This window comes from Candoia aspera, chromosome 6 (genome assembly GCF_035149785.1).
Source record: "Candoia aspera isolate rCanAsp1 chromosome 6, rCanAsp1.hap2, whole genome shotgun sequence".
NCBI classification, from domain to species: Eukaryota; Metazoa; Chordata; class Lepidosauria; order Squamata; family Boidae; genus Candoia; species Candoia aspera.
The window spans coordinates 30,224,009-30,245,635 of record NC_086158.1 but is presented as its reverse complement, the minus strand read 5'-3'; the positions used below and the strand labels follow the sequence as shown (position 1 = coordinate 30,245,635).

Here is a 21,627-nt window from a genome sequence, read left to right as displayed (position 1 = left end):
CAGAACATATTTTTGAAATAGAAGTTCATACAATTGTTGAATGGCCCAATTCAAATGCATGGATGTCAGCAAAATAAACTGAGATATAACTTAACCTTGTTACAGCCTGCTTCCCTTCTTAATGTACCTTGAATTAGGCACTGTTTCCCTTAAACCCAAAATTATGAAACTTTAAACTACAGTCTAAGATCCTGTTTTACTTCAAACTTGACAACCATAGTTTCTTGGTTAGATGTAATGGGAAGCAATAGTTTAAGATGTGCTACTTCTCACAATGTACCAAAATGAGTATGGTGGGAGCAGCAAGAGGATGGCATGAATGGGCAATAGTTCACATGTACCTCAAATAATTAAGGAAGTTGTTTGAACTGGACATAGTTACTGTATTTGGAACCAACAAAATATTTTGTATGGATCTCTGATTCAGTACTGAGAACAGATTGCTTCCTTCAAACTGTGATTCTCTGAGTTATGCTATTTGTCAAATCATTAAATTTGTCAAATTAAACATGTATCAGGAACACAAATATAAATTGTCCATTATGTTTATTCAAATTCTTTATGGGCTTCTCCCAAATGCAATTTCTTCAGCCATTTTAATGTGTTAGTAATTTTAAATCACATTATACCTGGTACTAGCACAGGAGCCCGTGGTCTTTTGCCGTGTGCTCCGCCTCAAACTGGGGAGCTCAGCAGGTGGTGATTCACTGCGCTTTTTTGTAGATTTTCTCAAGCCTAAACAAATAGAAGATGGGTAATAATGACTGCTTATATTTCTTCACAAGTTTCCCAACATGAAACGTTCCCTTTCAATATACCCTTCACTCCTCTTTTTACTCATGCCACCATGAAAAAGCATTTCCAGAGATGATTTAATGAGAGATGATTTAATGACTTAAGAAAAATAAAAATAAGATAAGGTTATAAATTTATTTATTTTATAAATATACTATATATTATACTATTAGTCTATGCATTTACATGCTATTAGAGAAACTTTTTTAATACTCTCACCAGTAGAAAAATACAACGTGGTATTTGCTAGATTTATATTCTGCCTTTCCTCCAGGTACTCAGTTGCTGTACATTACACTGCCTATTTTTTTTCTCTACAAATACAACTCTGTGAGGTGTGTTGGCCTAAGAGTTACCCAGTGAGCTTCCATGACCAAGAATGTACTTGAACTTCATCAGTCCTTCCTTAACTTCTATGTCCTACAAATTGCATGTCCCATGCTGATGTATTGAGGAACAAAAATTTTATGCTATGGGCTATGGAAACCCAAAACATGCCCTATGTGGAGGACAGGAAAAAGAACATTACCAATTAATTATTTCATTTAGGTCTATTGCAAGGCATATACAAACCATTTTGAATTTGAAATGCCTTGTTTAAAACTGTGGTTTTCAAATTTGAAAGAAGGTGCTTCAATCTAATTTTATCTCAAACAGTGCTGTTTTGTGCCCAGGACACTTCTGGAAACCAGTTCAAAACCAAAATATTTTCCACAATATTATACAGAATATATTATATGAAATGCAAACACCTCAAAAGAACTTCTCTACAAAAAAAATGTCCATATATGAACATATTGATATATCACCCTAGCCCAAAGAAATTGCCTTCTAATGTTAACAACTTATTTTATTTATTTCTCAAATTTTTACTACTGCCCATCTCCCCCAAAGAGGGACTCTATTTACAATAAGTTAATCAATTAAGCATTAAAAACAGTAATCATAAATATACAATACAATATAAAAATAAAAATCCAGATGCCTACAAAAGATCATAAATATGAGGGGAGCACTCTAAGGTGCCAGCCATCCCCAGGAATGACTACCCCTCTCCCCACCCCAAGCATGGTGGCAGAGCCAGGTCTTCAGGGACTTCCAGAAGGTCAGGAGGGATGGAGCTTGCCTGACCTCCGATGGCAGAATGTTCCAAACGGCAGGAGCCACTGCAGAGAAGGCCCATTTTCTGGACCCGCCAAATGGAATTATTTTACCGATGGGGTCCATAACCTGCCCTCTCTGACTGAAAAGAAATCAAGTTTCTTTTCACAAACTTACCTATTTTGTAGTGGAGAATTGATGTATTATTATTTATTTTCTATCCCACCTTTATTATTTTTTATAAATAACTCAAGGCAGCGAACATACCTAATACTCCTTCCTCCTATTTCCCCCACAACAACCCTGTGAGGTGAGTTGGGCTGAGAGAGAGGGACTGGCCCAAGGTCACTCACCTGGCTTTCATAGATGATTCTCCTTAAAGCTAAATTAGACTTTTACATGAAGTGAGAAGGTGGAGTGGCTTAATTTTGTTTTTAGAAAGTCATAAATACCTGCACAAAATGAAGGGAACTAAACCCTTTCTAGCTCAGTAAATGGCATTACTTAAGCTATAAGTTCTTTCCATAACTTTATTAAGCTGGAAGAAAGTTCCTTGAAACTATGGAGAGTAATAAGGGAAGATGTAGACAGAGTTTAGGATGCTCTCATATGCATGATCTTAAAAAAAAATCCTCCCCTTGTCCCTGCTTTATAGGATCAAGTAAACCTAATAACAGGGCAGCAGACATTTACAGAGCTGAGAATTAGATGTACTGTTTCCTCTGGAATTTTTAACTGTACTTTTACATTTTTGTTAATTAAATACCAAAAATTTAGAATGTACAGAGAAATGAGAGTTACCTTTTCTTTTATGAGTAGATTAGGATACAAAGGTGGATCATAATAGAATTTAAAGTAGTTTATACTAATGCCATCCCATCTAATTTTCTTTTGATTTGCAGGAAAAAAAGGCAAAAGCACTGGAAAAGGAGAAAGAATGTTTGCACTACAAGCTTATGTATTTCTATACAAGTTAAACAAGTCAAATTATAAGTTTTGAGCACTGATCCAAGAAAATAAAAAAAAAACCCCAAGGACTTGGGTTTATTTGTGTAGTACTATGATTCGTAACTAGGGCTGTGCAATTCTTTGAATTCAATTTCAGAAGGGTGCTTCAGAGTGCATCGGAGCACAACGCAGCATTACCTACAACTCTTTAACTCTTTTTCTCCACAGATGCATGGTTACATAATCCCAAGAAGTCATGGTTCTTTTATGAATTTTAGGATGTAGTTATCATATTTGTGTCCTTGCATGCTCGGAAGCACCTTTTTTGGACTGAACCTAAAGCACTGTACAACCCTATTTAAACTATACAGTATGGGTACTAATTAACCCATTCAAGTGATAATGTCATTCTTACACAGAAACAGCTAGTGTTGCTCCCTCTAGTGGCTATTAATGTGAATATACTTATAGTAACAGAAGCAAGAGAAAGGGAGCAAAGCTAGCAAGCTGAAATCTGAGCCCATACAATAAGGCAACAGATTTTTAAAATATATTTTGCAGTGACTTTTTTAAAATTAGCAATTGTATGAAAGTATTACTACTGTGAAGCTGAAGGCTTGCTTCCCCCTGCCCCATTTTAATTCATTAATGCTAAATGAATTAGCATTTATCAGTATTTTATACAAATTCAGCACAATAGTACAGTCTAATGAAATTACTGGGCAAAACCACTTCCTAATCAGAAATATAGCCATTAGACATATATCTGTAATGAGGAATTTCAAAATTTAGAATGAAAAGATAAGTATATATGCATAAATATATAAATGCTACCTTTTTATTTAACAATTTTATTTTATTTATTATTTACTAAGATCTTTATGCTGCTCCAATTGCATGAAACTCTGAATGGTATGTTCCAAAATCTAGTAATCAGATTTTAAAAATTAGGAGTAACAAAGCAAAAACAAAGAAAATAAAACAAAGCAATCCAATGTAACATTTAACCATTCTAAACCCCAACAATCCCTGGCCCATCACCTTCAAGGGTCATTCAATTATCCATCTGATCCCACAAGCCATTTGGAAGAACATTAACAGCCCTCTAAAACAATAGCAAACAAGAAGATACCCTTATATCAGGGGGCATCCTGTTCCAGAGGAGGAAGAAACTAAAGGAGGTTCACCCTCGGAATCCTTATTGTCAACATTCCCTAGGATTTGGGATGCAAAACAAGCCCTCCCTACTAGATCTTACTGGATGGGCAGATTCCACCTGGAGAAGGCATTCCCACAAGTACCCAGATCCTTAGCCATAAAGAACTTTAAATTTCAGTTTGAACTGCACCCGGAAGTCTACTGCTAATCAGTGCAGTTCCCAAAGTAATAGGCAAACCAAGTGGAACTGCGTTCTGCACCAGCTGAGGTTTCCTGATGGTCTTTACAGGCAGTTCCATGTACAGCAGCCACAGTCTAGTTGTGAGGTACAAAGTCACAAGTGGCCATCAACAAAGCCTACCAATCTAGAACTGATGTACAAAATGGAACCGTGCTAAGATTTTCCTGGCCATAGCCAAGGATTAAGTCTAAGTCTGTTTCCTCCTCTTCAAGCAAGAGTTGTGACTCCAACATGACCTCCAGACTGTGAATACCTCTGCACAAATCTGGATAATGAACCACCTTTGGTACAGATGAAAGCTAGAATCTTACTGGAATCTGTCAGCTTTTGAACTGTCATTTTAGAGAAGGGGAGTCATTTTAGAGAAGGGGAAATGTAACCTTCCCTTAAGGAGGCAATGTTTTGCCCCTTGCTCAAGAAGCCATCCCTAGACTCAACTGTTTTAGACAACTTTCACCCTGCCTCCAACCTTTCATTATTAGGGAAGGTTGTTGAGAACGTGGTTGCCTTACAGCTTCAGAGGGCCCTGGGTGAACATAATTATCTGGACCCCTTCCAGTTAGTTTTCAGGGTATGGGACTGAAACTGCATTGGATGACCTCTGGAAGGAGCAGAATAGTGTGTCCATCCTTGCTCTCCTTGATACCTCCCAGTGGCCTTCAATACCTTTTGACCATGGTATTCGTCTGGACTAGCTTCAGGGTTAGGAGTTGGGGAAACAGTGTTACGCTGGCTCTCCTCCTTCTTCTAGGATCAGCTCCAGTCAGTGTTGATGGGGGACGCCTACCACGCAGCCCCTCTTATCTGGGGTGCCTCAAGACTCAACTCTCTCCCCACTCCTATTTAACATCTATATGAAGCCACTGGATGAGATCATTAGACAGCATGGGATGAGGTATCATCAATATGCTGAGGATACTCAGCTGTTGTAATGGGTTGTGAGAATAAACTTGGGAGACAGGAGGAAGAGCCACAGCTTAGACAATGGTCTGATTAAAAAAAATCTGAGTCCAAAGGAGGAATGGGGTGGAGTAAGCATCTTAGAAGGGACCCTTCCTAGTTCTCTGGAAAGTAAAAGCAGTGGAGGGGGGAAGTGCTTTCACACTTGCAAGATTCTGTTACTGTAACCTTACAATAAAGGTAGTATTAGTATTCATGGTTTTGATTTCCTGTCTAGGCTACCTGAAAGGGTTCTCAGCTGTATATCTCCACCCCTGGCCAACCAAATGATGCCATGGAGATGCTGTCTCAGAGCCTGGAGGCTGTGGGGTCTGGATGGGGATAAACAGGCTTAAATTCAACCCTAGCAAGACACGATGGCTTGGTGTTAGGGCCTCCTAGATCTGGTGATTTTCCATCCCTAGTTCTGGATGGGATTGCATTAATTCAGACAGAACCAGTGTGCATTTTGGGGGGGTTTCTGGACCATGGCTCCTGTTTGGGAGGCCTTTGCACAGTTTGTGCCCCTTTCTAAATCAGGAGTGCACACTCACTGTGGAGAGTAAGGAAGATGGCCTTGACAGAGATATGCTGGTGCTATTGTCCAGGCAAAAGGAGCTGAAGCATTTTTTTAGTCCAGAACAGCTAGATAACATTCCGAAGCTGCTCAGAGAGACCTCTTCCTAATTCTGTGAATTAAAAGGAGGAGGAGGCAGTATAGCACAATTAGACTTGCAAGGTTCTGGTATTATAGCTAATCTAAATAAAACTAGTTTTAGCCTTCCTGGGGAGTTGATTTCCTGATCCGGTCTACCAAATGGGGCTGACAGCCACTCAGGCTTTGGTTATCTTCCAAATGGATTACTTCAATGTGCTGTAGATGGAGCTACCCTTGAAGAACATCTGGAACCTTCAATTGGCCCAGAATGCAGCAGCCCAAGCAATTATGTATATCTCATTATGCCCATGATACACCTTTGCTCCATGAGCTGCACTGACTCCCAATTTGCCTCCACATGCAATTCAAGGTGCTGGTCATTACCTATAAAGCGCTACATGGTAAGGGCCATGGTTTTTGAGGGACTGCCTTAATCCCTTCATTTCTACCCATCCTATTTGGTTGGGTAGGAGGGGCTCCAGGTCCCATCAATTAGGGATTGTCATTTGGCAAGACACTGGAAGCATGCCTTTTCAATAGCTGTGCCTGCCCTCTAGAACACCATACCACCCAAGGTTCGGCTGGCCCTGACTCTGCTCACCTTTCGGAAAATCATGAAGACTTGGCTGTTTTCCCAGGCTTGAGGCAAGGAGAGTAATTGAGCCATGTTATTAGTCAATGGGATTTTCAGGATACATTTTGTATTAATTAGCTGGAAAATGTATTTTTTATACACTGTATTTATATATTTTATAAACTGTATTTTTAAATCCTTGTCAGCTGCCCAGAGACATAATTTTGAGATGCAGAGCCAAATAAATCAATATTAATTAATCTTGCTGGGATTACATCTAAGTCTGTTCCTCCCATCCATGCCCTGAAAGTCTCCAAGTACTTGGACAGAATTTCAACTGCAACTCCTGTTTAGCTAGGGATAGAGACATATAATTGGGTATCATCCATATCAATGTCAACTGATTACCTTTCCCAGGGGCTTCATGCAGATCCAGACAAAAGAGGGGAAAGGGTCAACTACTGGGGCAACACACATCTAATCTCTCCCCACTACCACTGCTGCGTGGAGCCACCCATAAAGCAATACCCTCCGTTCCCAACTCTTGAAGGCAGTCCTGAAGCATACTGTCCTGATGTTATTAAAGGCAACTGACAGATCCAGCCAAACCAGGAGAATCACAGTCTCCCATGCCAGTTCCACCGCATGTCATCAACAAGACTGATCAATGCAGTCTCAGTCTTATATCCTGGCCTGAAGCCCAAATGAAGATTGCTCCGACAATCTGCTTCATTCAGGGACTTCTGCAGCTGTAGACCTAGCACCTCTTCAACAACCTTCTCTTGTCCAATCCTGAAGACAGGATGTTCTCTGTCTCTATTTTACATGTAATCTCAAAATGATTATAAGATCTCAGTTCATTTCCAACCATGGAAGATGGAAGTTTAATACTATATCTGATCTTTAATATTTAACCTTTGTCACTAAGAATTAGATCAAATAAATTGAACCATTATTTCTAAATATAATGGGGATTTCAATTATATCAGACAAAGGTATGCTTCAGAAATTACATTCTTAAACCAGTAAGACATGATTAATCAACCCAAAAACGAGTTACATATTTGCATATCACTTCCCCTCTTTCACATGCTAAGCTTGGCATATCCATCCTAGCTAACATCCAAATTTATCATAGTATGTTAAAAGTACATAACATTCAGATGGTCACATGAGAATATATTTTAATAAAGAATCAAAACCGTGGGACAATTTTAAAAAAAGGCTGTGAAGCACAAAACTTATTCTTGGGTCAAGAATCAGCCAAGAGTGTGAAATCTGAACTAGTCCAAATATTCTCCCTGAAAAAAACACAAGGATGTCAAGGAAAAACTTCAAGGCACAATTTCAACTAGAGCTAGAAATATGTTTGCCCACATTTCATCTACTCTGATTTTAGCCTTAAGGGTTTTTTTTCTGAAGACAATTAACAGTCAAATACTAGAAATCATTTTGAGGGAATATCTGTTGGTGCTGAAACTGTGGTGGATTTCGAGGCTGCCACTGGTTCTCAGGAAGGAGAGACTGGATTCCAAGGAGATAAGAGGACTTGCAGCCTAGAAAGCCTTGGCAGAGAGTCAAAGACAGTCAGAGTAGCCCCACCCTAGAGTCTCCTAGGTTATTTCCCCTTAGGTTTTTTTAGGATAGCTTTAGTTTGGCAGTATTCTGTCTGTATGCTGAGAGCAATAAAGAACTGGAGTTTGGAATGCACTGACTTGCCATTGTTCTTGGGCTGGGCCTGACAGAAACCTTGAATGCAAGTTTCAGGCAGTGTCCTAGAAGAAAATTCTACTTTAACAGGAAAATTAGATTCTGAACTAGAGTATAAGGTTGAACAGCAAAAAGAAAAAGAAAAAGCTTAATTTTTAAACATGCAAATGTTTTCGAAATCCATGCACTTATATTCAGAATGTAAATATACTCAGGTATAATGACAAAATGTTTTCAAATAAAAAGTCACTCTTTTCTAGAAACACAGTTAAAATCCTCTTTGATATTAACCCTCTTCAGATATTAAAACTCTTCTGATTGGGTAAAGGAGATATAGTCTTGCCCTGCTCCCTTCACCCCATCCTCCCTATGTTGACAGGGAGAATCTGTAGGGAAATGAACTACAGCGAATTGGGTATCTGCTACTTAAGTAGTTCTTCACAGTCCTTCCTCTAGAATTTTTAGAGAATGATGATGAACAACTTGGATTCTTATTAAAGGAGATTACTGTAGAACATTTCATAGAGATTGAAGCTATCAAAGGCTTTTAACTGTCAATATGGCTATTTATCACAAAGTATCAAAGATGGCATACTTCTCAAAACTAATTGCTGGGTAACACAAGTGCAATCAATTCATATTCTGTGGGTTTGCTAGAGGCACCTGGTTGGTCCTCTCAAAACAGTATGAACTAGCACATTTTTCTTAAGGACAGGTAACATATAGAATCAGAGTACAGGTGTATTTAACTCAGAAGCAGCATTCCAGTATTTTGTAACAGCCTTTCTAAACTCATTTGGAAATGCTAGAAACCTAACCTGTAACCTTTTATGTGAATTAACTGCACACAGATTTAATTTTAACTAATTCCAGGTAAAAAACTGTTTAGTTCAAACTATATATAGATGTGAAATGACCCAGCAAATGAGTTACTCAAATATATCTTTTAAAAATGAGCCATTACACTGTAGCACTCTAGACCAGTCCTTCAATTTTTATGTAAAAATAATTATTCAGGTTGTACACTAAACCACAAATACACGATTTTACAGAGCAAGAATTATAAATATGATACACCGTATCCTGAATTTTATTGAGCAAATTGTTTTCAGTTATTAGACATCACATAAACATGCACGTAGTATGCACTGCAGTAATTAAATTGAAGTTTTTTTTTAATTTCATCATTGTCCCCGTAAACCAAATGTTTACTGCGAAAACTATATATGGCTTTCTTACAGCACATAGTAAATATGCATACTCATAAATCATATGAATTGCAAAGTTATAAATCTGACAGAAAAAACAAGTTATGTTGGTTGATAATTTAAATATCAAAGAGAGAGTTCAAATATAATTTCAGTCTCTAAATAACCATCAAGAAAGTTAGGTTGCAGTAGGCAATGCTGCAAAAAGTTACTTAGATAAGATCACACTTGGCAACTCTTGTCCAAGTTGATAGCCTTCCCTCCCTCTCTGCCACACAGAATGATGGATAGGTAATTCCTATTCTTCTTTGGAAGATACAACTTAAGTAATAAGGAAAATGGCCTCATTCAACATAAAGTGTTTTTGCATAAAATACATCAGTCAGCAAGAAAATTTATGAAATCTAGGCAAAATAAACAAAAACTAGAGGGCACTGGAAAGTTAAATCCCCCCTGGTCCATTATAAGCACAGCACATAAATGTACAAAGAAATGCCATTGGAATAGAGACCAACAACAACAGCTGATGTCTCTTTGCACCTGAAAACCTACCACAGCAGGCTAAGTTATCTTCCAGCATGGTATTATTCAAATATACAGTCCTTACCTAGACCCCCTCAACAGCCTTTTCTTGAATTTACTAATCATCCAGTGATCGCATCTGGTAAATTACCTTTCACATGAGTTAATGCAGATCTTGCTAAATTATTACAATAACTATATTACAAAAATAATAATCATCAATTTTCATGACCTCACAGAAGTAAAAACATTTTCAACAACTCACTTGCTAGTTTAGCCTGTAATCCTGAAGGCCCAGGTTTTGATGCCTCTGGCTTAGAAGAGCCCGGTAGAGAAAGTTTTGTTTTGGGCAAGCTAACCTTGGGGCTAAAACGAGCAGCCCAATCAAACTTTGAGGAGCCACCTATTTTATTTTGTTCTTTATCCCTGCTACTCCTCCGTGGACTGGGGCTGGATGCAGATCTGGAGCGCCTGGCCTTGCTCTGGTCTTTGCCCTGTTTCACTCTGGCGCCCTGAGAAACAGCAGAAGATGCAGAAGCAACAACAGAAGAAGAGGAAGATGTAGAGGCCGAAGAGGAGGAATCTGTGATGGTACTGCACCCAGCTTTGGCTGAGCTCGCTGATTTTGAAGCCAGCTTGGTGGGTTTTGCTGATCTCTCTTCACTGCCAGTTGATTCAGTTGCTGGACGACTCTTTACAATAGGTGAGGTTTCTGTCCTTTTCCGTTTCTGGCTTCTGGAGCTAATGGTAGCTCCACCCTTTCTGGTATGAGCTTTACTGGTTGATGGCAATTGTGAGGACTTTGACTCTTGCTCTTGATGCAAATGTCTTTTCTTAGACTTAGTCTGAGATTTATTTCTTTCCAAGTCTGAAGAAGAATCAGCGTGCTGAAGTGCTTTGGTTTTTTTGGCAGGGCTAGGAGAATTTGTCTGGTTGTAATCTGGGCTAGCACTGCGTTTCACTCCTCGAGAACTGTCTCTTTTAGGCACCTGCCCAGTTTTTTGTTGCTCTAAAGTACTGTCTGTGTCCAGAGCCTCTTGTTGTGGAATTATAATAGTAGATGAGCTACAGCCTCTGAGAAGGTAAACATAAATTCAGTATTACTACTCAGCAAAGAAAATAATATTTTTAAAACCTGCAGAAATCACCTGGCTATTTAATTTGTGCTCTTCAAGGAAATATGGGTAAACAGATACTACTTTTCCACTTTAAGAACAAAGACTCAGAGCAAAGCTTTGAGTCACATTATAATAAGCAACTAAGCAATTGTGTTGCAAAGGTTTACAGATTCTTGTACTGTTAGCAGACTTGTATCTTTTAGACATACTAAACAATTAATGCTGAAAACTCCCAAATCATGAATTATATATAAGTAATTTAATTTTTTTTAAAATTAATATTCAGTATAATTGTGCAACATTTTCAACTGGTGGTAGTAGATTAGTAATAGTAAATGCATTAGAATCAGAAGGAACAGCAACAGATATAATTCTGGAGCCCCCAGTATGCCCGTAGATATTTTCTGTGATGCTCATTATTTTTTCTGCCCAATCTGGCTTGAAAAAAGATTACAAAAAGAAATAGAAAGTTGGCACACTACAAAGTGGCTACTTTCAGCTTCATGTTTATTTTCAAAATGTCTTAGATTATACATGGCCCTCCAAACATCATTTGAAAATAAAATTAGTGGGTCCTGTGATCCAGTATTTGAAGAGTATATGATCACCTGTTCCCTGGAAGTCAAAAGTAATGAGGAAGGAGGGTGAATGGAAATAAATGCAATCATGTTTTGTAATCAGCTATCAGTATCACAGCCATTTTATAAGAATACCCCAAACATGCTCCTGATTTGCACATATATTCATTAGCCTAGAAAGTTAAGGATCTCTCTAGCTAATCAGGGGGAAAGTACAGCAATTCTGAATGGGGGCTATAGGCCAAGGCACAAACTACATCTTGTATTAGTTTTACTTTTGGGGGGGAAAAAGGCTTTAAGTGCAAAATTAAACTCCTTATATCATGAGTACAGGATTCAGCATGGTTTCCTGCCAGCTGGAGACACACCTGTTCAATACTCAGTGTCAAGGTCTACCACAGAGCTGCTACTGTTATGTGAACACTCCTGGAATAAAGAATTTCTGTATCTTTGCTGGTTTGTTCCCAGAACTGCCTTTATGTGAAGTGGCAACCAATGAATTCTGATTTTCAACTTAGTGAAGTTTCCTTACTTCACATTTGAAAGTTCTTACATCAAGGCTCTGTAATACCACATTTGGAATTACACTGAGTTTCACAATAAGAAGTGCTACTACTGCACAAAATTAAAGATGCTACAGTGTTTAATTAAATAAGCTGATTACATGTTATTTAGACAATTGAGTTATTGTTGCACTGTATTAAGAGGACGCAATTAAATATCCCAAATAGGAAATTTAAAAAATCAAAATATACTGGTCAGCTATCCACCTTATGAAATGTATAAACAGGTCATGATTCAGACAGTCCATCTGCATTCAATAGGGCTTCATAAGCTTTGAAAATGATTCAAGAAAAGTGATTTTGACTTTGCATGAGCACATCATTTGTCTATTGTTAATTACAGCAAGCACCAATGGTTTCACAAGAGCGCAAAGATATGTTGTTCCTTTAAGGAAACAAATAATTAAAGCAGTGTCTCTTTAATACAACTCTTAAAGCTGCTTCATCTTTTTCCTTGCATGGAAGCTTTAAAAAGACTTGCATACTCCTGCAAATAGCAGAGAAGTGCTATGTTTGCACAAGATTCAAAGCACTTCTTCCAATTTCTGAACATCTCTAATTTTCAACATCTACAAATAAGATTATTAAAACACTAATCCCCCGTAAATAAGATTTATCTATTCTCTTTCTTCAGTCTAGAATAGATCTGCAAGTATACTGCTTTATATCACTCAAATGGACACCTTTCATTCTGCTGATATCAGGCTTAGGTTTACTCAAATCAAGTAAAAGGTATGTAGATGTTTCCTAATAATAAATCAGCATGTTTGCAACATATTCTATTGAAGTTACATTAGTGAATTCATAAATATAAAGCTATTACCTTTTAGAAAAGTGTCCTTTGGACTGTTCAGTAGTAGTATTGGACTGCACTTTGGGTGCCTTTGATATAGATTTTCTACTTTCAGAAGGGCTACGTGCCTTATGTTTTGCCTGCCCTAAATGTGACCTGTCAGCAGAAAGTTAAAAACAGAAAGCTATAAAGAACACTGGCACACAAACACAAATATGCACAAAGAGTATTTACACACTGGATTTATAACACAGTTTCCCATTAAGATACATAACATGATTAGGGAAAAATGCTAGCTAAACTTTAGACAAGGTATCAACTCCTATACCGAAATTATGTTAAAAATGTTAGGTTTTCTTTTGATTTTCTGTTCTTCCCATTGTACTAATAATTTACATAGTCCTGAACATTTCTGCTTTCCTTCCCAATAGATTCAAAACTGTAAAAAAATGGTGATTCCAGATTAAACAAATCCCATCTGAACAAAAATATGCACTTAGCCATTTTTAGAGAAATTTGCAAGCATCTACTATGAGAGTAAAAAGAAAGAGGTTGCTTATATGCAGCCAGGGTTACTCCAAATGATGTTAACTGTCCCAGAGGTGTTTAATTTGACAAATACGATACCATGAAAAATATTTCTACTTGAACGTGACCACACAAGTTAAGGCCTTGATCAGCCATGAAACCCACAGAATAAGAATATGCAAGTTTACTTGAAATCTAGCAAAAAGATGAAACATGTAAATAATGAAAGCAAATGGAAGAAATGGAGGTAGGGGGTAGGAAGTACTATGGTTACTTCCAGGAAACAGATGAGAGAGCATAAAAGCCCTGCCCTCCTCATATGATCCTCCATGCATAGAGAATAAGAATCTGAAATGGAGAATCACCTCTGTCCATGGAGACCTTCCATACAAATGAACCTCCTGCCTCCCCACCCCCATTCATCAAATAGAATATTCATGGCTTGAAAGGCTCTTGTTTGCAGACACTCATCCTCTATAGTACAGGCACACAAAAAAGGATACTGGAATTTGGTTGCCAGCTTTCTCTTTTAGGAACCTGCAGTTTATGGATGATATACTCCCAGAACTGTTACACAGGAATGATAAAGAAAGCAATGTAAATCATACTATGACCTTAACAGCCAGAATGTAATTTGATAATACTGTGGATGTCCTTACTATGGTCTGACACAGGGCCTCTAAATTCCACATTTTTACAAAGGCTCCAGGTCTGCCCTCTCCTACTGATACTAGTAACTTCTAATAAAAATGTCTTTTATTGTACTTGTGTAGTATCGCCTTGCTTAAGGTACCCATTGAAACTCCTGAACTCACCTCCCAAAATGGGCCATGGTCTCATTCACTTATAGAATGCAGACCTCTATATGGCCTATAAAGCCTGATACAGCTTTCAAGCTAAAGTTCTATGCTCTATGCACAGAAAGTAAAGATAGAACAATGAGGTTAGAATGCTGGTTGAACAAGATTATAAATTATGAGCATACTTACCTCAGTATGAGACACAAACTCAACTTCAGATTGAGTATCCACAGATTTATGCCTGCTTGACTCCTGAACTATAGTGTTGTAGTTTGCATATGTGTGTACAAGCAAGAAGTCTATAAGAGAATGGCTTGTGTGCAAGTATACAGATGGGAGATCAATTAATTTTGCAAATGGTGTACTTTATTTTATAGGCAGTTAAACTTAATCAATAGTCATTATTTTAAAAAAATGCATTTTCATATGCATTTATTATTTTTAAGATAATTTTTGCATAAGTTGTGTGGGGTGGGAGATTCTTAAATTTAGAACCGTCTTCTTTTTGGGTAAAGATGGTAATTCAGACTAGCTCCCAGGGAAAATGAGGAGATGCATATAGATATTAAATTATCTCTACTGCAATCTGATTTCTTAGCAAGAATAAGCAACATATACAAATAACCTTAGAGGCAATGTACTGATCCCAGTTATCAAATACAGTACAGTATAAAGATTTTCGTAACTGTCATTTTTTCAGCGGCATAAATTATGTTGAAGGCTGTGGTGGTGGTTGCCTTCTGCACTGCAACCACAGGGACTCTGGCCAGGTCTTCAATCATTAAAAGAACCCAAACCTGACTGTGGTCAGCTGCAGCACTTACATTCCCATAGAGGATGATGGATAGGAACAGCAGAGAGACAGAAACAGGCTATTGGGAGCATAGCAATCAGCCTCATTGTGTACAGATTAGAGAAACCACTGGATGGCAGGAAAGAAATACTAGGGATAGCTGTTGCTTAGTGATCATTTCATTTCTGCAGCCCAGATTTGGTAATCCTACTACTGACGCAAACTATTGGCACTACTCTGCCAAGAGACTGCCCTGAACTATCACTGCTGCCATTCCTCTTTAAGAGCAGCTACCAGAACAGGTCTGCTGCCTTGAATGTAGCCACTAGCTCTTTAATTGTGTTTTGGGGGGGGGGTCCCTACCTATTCCCTTTGGGGCCTAGAGAGTTCTACTTATGCCTCTACATTCTTTATTTGCTAATAATTGCAGAAGCAAATTACTGACATAGTGCAACAATCATACTGAATGCCACAACAGACACCCAATGGACAAGAAGCAAGCCACAATGTCCATCTAGTTCTAAAGCAATTACACGTAGTCCACACTTAATGACTGCAACTGGGTCCTGCAACTCTGTCACTAAGCATCATGGTCATTAAGTGAAACATTGTGTGACCATGCCAGACTTAAATCAGTTCCGCTGCAGTCATTAAGCAAATCACTTGTGGGCATTAAGCATGATATCACATGACCATGACTTGTAACTTACTGCCAGATTCTCCATTAACTTTGCTTGTTGGAAGCCAGCTGTGAAGCTCACAAATGGAGATCACTGACTGTGGGACACTGCAACCATCATAAATGTGCACTGGTTGTGAAGCGCCCAAATCGTAATCATGTGACCGTGGAGATGCTGCAATGGCCATAAGTTCGAGGACCGGTCATAAAACGTTTTCAGTGCCATCATAAGTTTGAACAATCACAAAACAGGGCAGTTGTTAACCAAGGACTGTATATCTAGAGGGTGAAGTGCAAGAAAGAGCACCTACTCCAATAACCTTCCCAACCATGCATGTACTTAACTGCTCTGCCTCCTGATGCCACTTAGTTTTATTTATTTAAATAAATTCCACACCATTTCCTATTAAAAGAACATTCAAGGCAATTTACTATTACATATAAAATCTAAATTGTATTTATAAATACCAGGCAAAATACAAAATAAAGTAATAAGCCTAAAACAGTATTAGAAAATAAAAGCAGTAATAAAGTTATATCACAGCAGCATTTGTACATTATTAAGAGGCCTAGGAGGCTAAAAATTGTATTACCTGACCCTCAGAAAAGATACCTGGCATACCTAACTGGGGAAAGCACTCCTAAATTGGGGAGCAGAGAGTACTATTTAAAAGGCCCATTCCCAGGTGGCCAACACACCTCAGGGCGGGAGAGCACCTGGAACAGAATCTTCAGAAATCACCTCAAGGTATGGTCTAGAAGAAACATTCCTTCAGATACTACAGCCCCAAGCCATAAAAAGTTTCACAGGTTAAAACCAGTATCTGAAATTAGGATAAAAAACTAATTGGGAACTACATGACAGTCATCAAGAACTAGTGCAATGTGTTCATATCATCCATTTCTAATAATTATTCTTGCCGCAGTATTTTGTGCTAAGTGAAGTTTCTGAACCACCTCCAAAACATGGAGCCTCACATGGGCTTCCACTGAGAGTCATGGCTGACTGCAGACATCTCTGCAAACAAGGGAGAATGAAATTCTTTTATTCTGCTATGAAGAATAAAAGATCAGCAAGTGGTTCAGTCCTTCAAATCTCTCTGGAGAAGGAAAGAACAGGAGATCACCCACAAGTGCTTTGAATGGCAGCTCCTCGTGGGGAGTCCATAAAACAGCGGGTTTGAGAGCCAGGAGCTGAGGGAGATGACATCTTTGCTTTCATGAGCAGCAGAGCCTTTGATAAGGACACTAAGCCAGCCAAACTCACTTCCTAATTACATTCAGAAATGTTCAATTTAACTACTTTATGGATATCAGAGACCTTCAAAACAGCAAGCTTAATTTAACACCTGGTGAGTTTTACCTTCTTTAGATTTAAGAAGTTTTAAACAGAGACTTAAGAATTTAAAATAATATACAATTAGCAAAAAGCAAAAAAGGATTTTGATTTAAGAAATTTTTAAAGAGATTGGGAGATCTTGCCCCCCAAAAATTGTTCTTCGGAATTATTTTCCGTTTGAATGTTTTTACTTGTCCTCTTACCCAATTTTATTTCAGCTCTTCATGAATGGATCTGTTTCGATATAAATTTGAAAAATTATGGTGCCCTTAGATCATTTTTAAAAACTGCATAAAATGCTATTTTAGAATGCTCAAAAAACAAGTGATATCAATTTATTCTGGATTTTAAGATGCTAAAAAAGAGACACTGAATTTCAGAGAATCAAAGTCATATGAAGCAGTTAAGAAAGCCATCTAGCTTGTCTTCATTATATCTATAAGTAGTACAAGTCTTACAGTTTTATCTAATGTCCAGGAAAAAAATTTAAATGTGATCCAAATTTAAGCTTAACATAGCCTAATACACAACAGTGATAGTCGATCATTCTGTTGTGTATTAACTGTGCCCCCAGTTACCCACCCTACAAGTAAATCTCAGCCTAAAAACCCAAAGCCATTATCTTCTAATCTTTCACAAGATATTCAGGCTCCAACTTTATTTATTTATTGAATTTCTGTACCTGCCCATCTCATATATAAACAACTGACAAAGTTCCACCTCAATCTGCTATCAATTTCATTTTTGTGTGTGTGTGTGTTTTATTGTACGCTGCAGAGTCATGTTTTGTGGTCAAAACGTCAAAAAACCACTTTTTGCATTAAAATGTTGTGGGGAATACAGGAGGAGGAAGAAGTATTAAGTATGTTTGCCACCTTATTTATAAAAAAAAAAATAATAAAGGTGGGATAGAAAATAAATAAAATAAAAATAAAAAATAAAATAAATTAGAAGCCACCCATAATAGCAGAATACTAGACAATAGAAGATTTTAGCTATATTAATTTTGGATCCTTTGTCCACTCATCATACCATGCTTACAAAAAGGAAATTATATACATTCATAAAAGACAGAGGTATCAGTAGTAGTATACTAAATCTCAAGCAGCATACTTTAAATCACAGCTGCTGGGGAGTATCACATGGGCTTCTGTGGATTCACAGGATTTTATACAAGATACAGTGAGAAAATCCTGTTTTGATTTTTCCTTCTTTTATTAAGGCATCAAATAGTATTTACTTTGTTTTCATAGTCTTTTTTTTTGTCAAGTTATATACAACTAAATAGCCATATTCCATTCTCTACTTGGCTGATAACTGCTGCAGATTGACTGTGAAGTAAGCTTTTTCCTATTTTTGAATATTATGCAGCCTAAGTGTTCTCTGTGTATTTATGCATTCTATAATATTGGCTTAATATGTGTGTGTATACACACATAACACACACAGCACTATAACTAAATACTATATCTATTTTCTCTTTAGGGGCAATTATGGAGTTAAATACAGTCAGGACCAGAAATATTGGAACAAGCATAACTGTTTTAGCATTTGGCCTCTGTACACCACCACATTGAAGTTGAAAGGAAACACACCCAGATGGGAGCAAAGTCAGGACTTTCAGCTGTAATTCAAGGGGTTTGACAAAAATGGGGCACTAACCATTCAACCATCCAGGACAAAAGTCGGGCACTAACCATTCAGCATATACACACACCCATCGTTGATGGCTCATAAGTAATGGAACAAACCAACATCATTACAAACATAAGGATCACTTTTAATACCTGGATGAAAATCCTTTGCAGTCAATGACTGCCTGAAGCCTGGAACCCATGGACATGACCAAATGCTGAGCTTCCTCCCTCGAGATGCTTTGCCAGGCCTTTACTGCAGCTGCCTTCAGCTGCTGCTTGCTTGTGCATCTTTCTGCCTTCAGTCTTGTTTTCAGTAAGTGAAAAGCATGCTCTATTGGGTTGAGATCAGGTGACTGACTTGGCCATTGAAGAACATCCCACTTCTTTGCCTTGAGAAACTCTTGGGTAGCTTTTGCTTATGTTTTGGGCCATTATCCATCTGCAATATGAAGCAGTGTCCTATCAGTTTGGCAGCATTTGGCTGAATCTGAGCAGAAAGTATAGCCCTATACACTTCAGAATTCATCCTGCTGTTTTTATCAGCAGTCAGGTCATCAATAAACACCAGTGACCTGATTCCACTGGCAGCCATACATGCCCATGCCATAACACTGCCTCCACCATGTTTGACAGATGATGTGGCATGCTTTCGATCAAGAGCTATTCCGTTCCTTCTCCATACTTTTCTCTTCCCATCATTGTGGTGCAAGTTAATCTTGGTTTCATCAGTCCAAAGAATCCTATTCTGGAACTGGGCAAGCTTTTTAAGGTGTTTGCTGGCAAAGTCTAATCTGGCCTTTCTGTTCTTGAGCATTACCAGTGGTTTGCACCTTGTTGTGAAGCCTCTGTATTTACATTCGTAAAGCCGTCTCTTGACTGTAGATGTTGACAATGACACGTCTACCTGCTCAAGAGTGTTCTTGACCTGGCTAGACTTCACCATGAGCAGAATTCTGAGGTCACCCACTTTAGCTGTCTTCCGTGGTCTTCCAGGCCTTTTGCTGCTGCTGAGCTTGCCAGTTAATTCCTCCTTTTTCAGGATGTTCCAAACTGTTGTATTGGCCACTCCCAGTGTTTTTGCTATCTCTTTGATGGGTTTATTTTGTTTCCTCAGCCTAATGATAGCCTCCTTCACTCTCATGGACACCTGTTTGGACCTCATGTTGAGAGTTCCAGTGAACAGCTACCAAATGCAAATGTACCAGTCAGAACCACCTCCAGGCCTTTTATCTGCTTGATTGGTCATTGGGTACCCAGGAAACAGGCCACACCTGGCCATGCAGCTGTTTGTCAGCCATTCGTTCCATTACTTATGAGCCACCAACGATGGGTGTGTGTGTATACCACTGGCTGTACTTCCTGAATGGTTAGTGCCCCACTTTAAACTCCCTCAACCAATAATCCTTCAGCAGTGTAACATTGCCCAGTCCATCTCAGGATCACTAGCCACCACTAAACCAGCAACAAATCTTCAATAGCAGATGCTGTGTAGCTCCATCTTGGGCTACCAGCCATCACACCTCCTTCCAGTTCTCACTTCTCCTTCCCACCATACTTTTTGGTTTTTAAGTCTCTGCCTTCTTTGCCAACTCAGCAGCTGCCCTTTCCTTCTTCTCTGGGAAAAAAAATATTCCTCTAGGAAACTAAGCCATATCTCCTACCCACCGGTTCTACTTATCAACTACAACAGAACAGAGCATTTAAATACTTGCTTAAGTACATGACAGACTAGCATGAAAACATGGACTCTTGCAGACTGTCATAGGGAGCAACAGTACTCTGCCCAGGCTTGAGAGTTTCTCAAATGAATCTGGTTGGCTTATATGTGATACTGAATGCTTGGTTTTTGTCCTGATCCAATAGGGTTCACTGTACCTCCTCCTTTCCTTTATCCCCTTAGCATTCTTCTTATATTGAGAATTTGAGAGGATTTGAATATGGATATACACAATTTTTAAAATTCAGAACAAAATGAATTTAAAATTGTTGTTTTTGAATTTGAAACTGGCTGTTCCAACCAATTCAGAAATGTTCCTGTCATGAGTACTAATGATGAGCAGGAGGGGGCCCCTATCTGGGGGGAGGGGGGAAATGCATGCGTTTTTCCCCATGGATAGGGGCCCCCTCCTGCTCACCATCAGTACTCATGACAGTTCCATGCTCAAGAGACCTCTGTTTCAATCTATGTGTTTTGGAATTTATGTCAATTTGAAGAAAAATCTTACTCTTAGACAAGAAACACAGATTCTAGACCTTTGTTAGTGAAGAGACACAAGACAAAAAGGAAAGGAGAACTTATGAATTTATCAAGATGTCCCTGAATTTACAGACCTGAGCTTCTTACTTGCCATCTATGTATCAAATACAGGGATATTTCACTTTGAAGTTAGATTTTCTAGACTGCAGAAAGAAACAGAACTTGGTTGTTACCTCTTAATATTTCCATATATGTTAATAACTTACAGATTCAAAAAAAGCATGTACAGCACTCTGGAAACTGTACACATAAGAGGTTGGTGTCCACATAAAAACGTTTATACAGGTAGTCCTGGGTCAGTGACCACTAGTTCAGCAACCATTCAAAATTACGATGGTGCTGAACAAGGGGACTTACAACTGTTCCTCATAGTTGCAGCCGTCACAGCATCCCCAAGGCCATGTGATCATGATTTGGGCTCTTGGCCACCATCTTGCAATTACAACAGTCACAGCATCCCACAATCACCATTTGCAACCTTCACTGCTGGCTCCCGCAAACTAAGTCAATGGGGAAGCTAGTAGGAGGTCGTAAATGGTGATCACATGACTGTGGGATACTGCAAATGCATGGGATTCGTCTAACAACAGCAACTGGGATTGCCACAACTGCCATTGTAAGTCAGCACTGTCATGTGGCGTCGTGCTTTACGACCACATCACTTAGCAACTGAGTTGCTGGTCCCAAA

The 21,627-nt window shown here is 38.5% G+C and overlaps 1 protein-coding gene across 5 annotated transcripts in view; it reads right to left on the bottom strand.

The window, feature by feature from the left end:
* Nucleotides 1-21,627, bottom strand: part of TRIP12 (thyroid hormone receptor interactor 12) — a 107,972-nt gene that overhangs the window by 59,042 nt on the left and 27,303 nt on the right. For 2 of the 5 annotated variants that reach the window (XM_063306662.1, XM_063306663.1), the window contains exons 3-5: nt 12,937-13,062; nt 10,120-10,928; nt 630-735 (exon numbers count right to left, since the gene is read on the bottom strand). In XM_063306662.1, the coding sequence (XP_063162732.1) occupies nt 630-735; nt 10,120-10,928; nt 12,937-13,062 (1,041 nt within the window). Of the gene's footprint in view, nt 1-629; nt 736-10,119; nt 10,929-12,936; nt 13,063-21,013; nt 21,049-21,627 lie in introns of those variants that run through there. The other 3 variants (XM_063306665.1, XM_063306666.1, XM_063306664.1) reach the window with 2 other exon arrangements.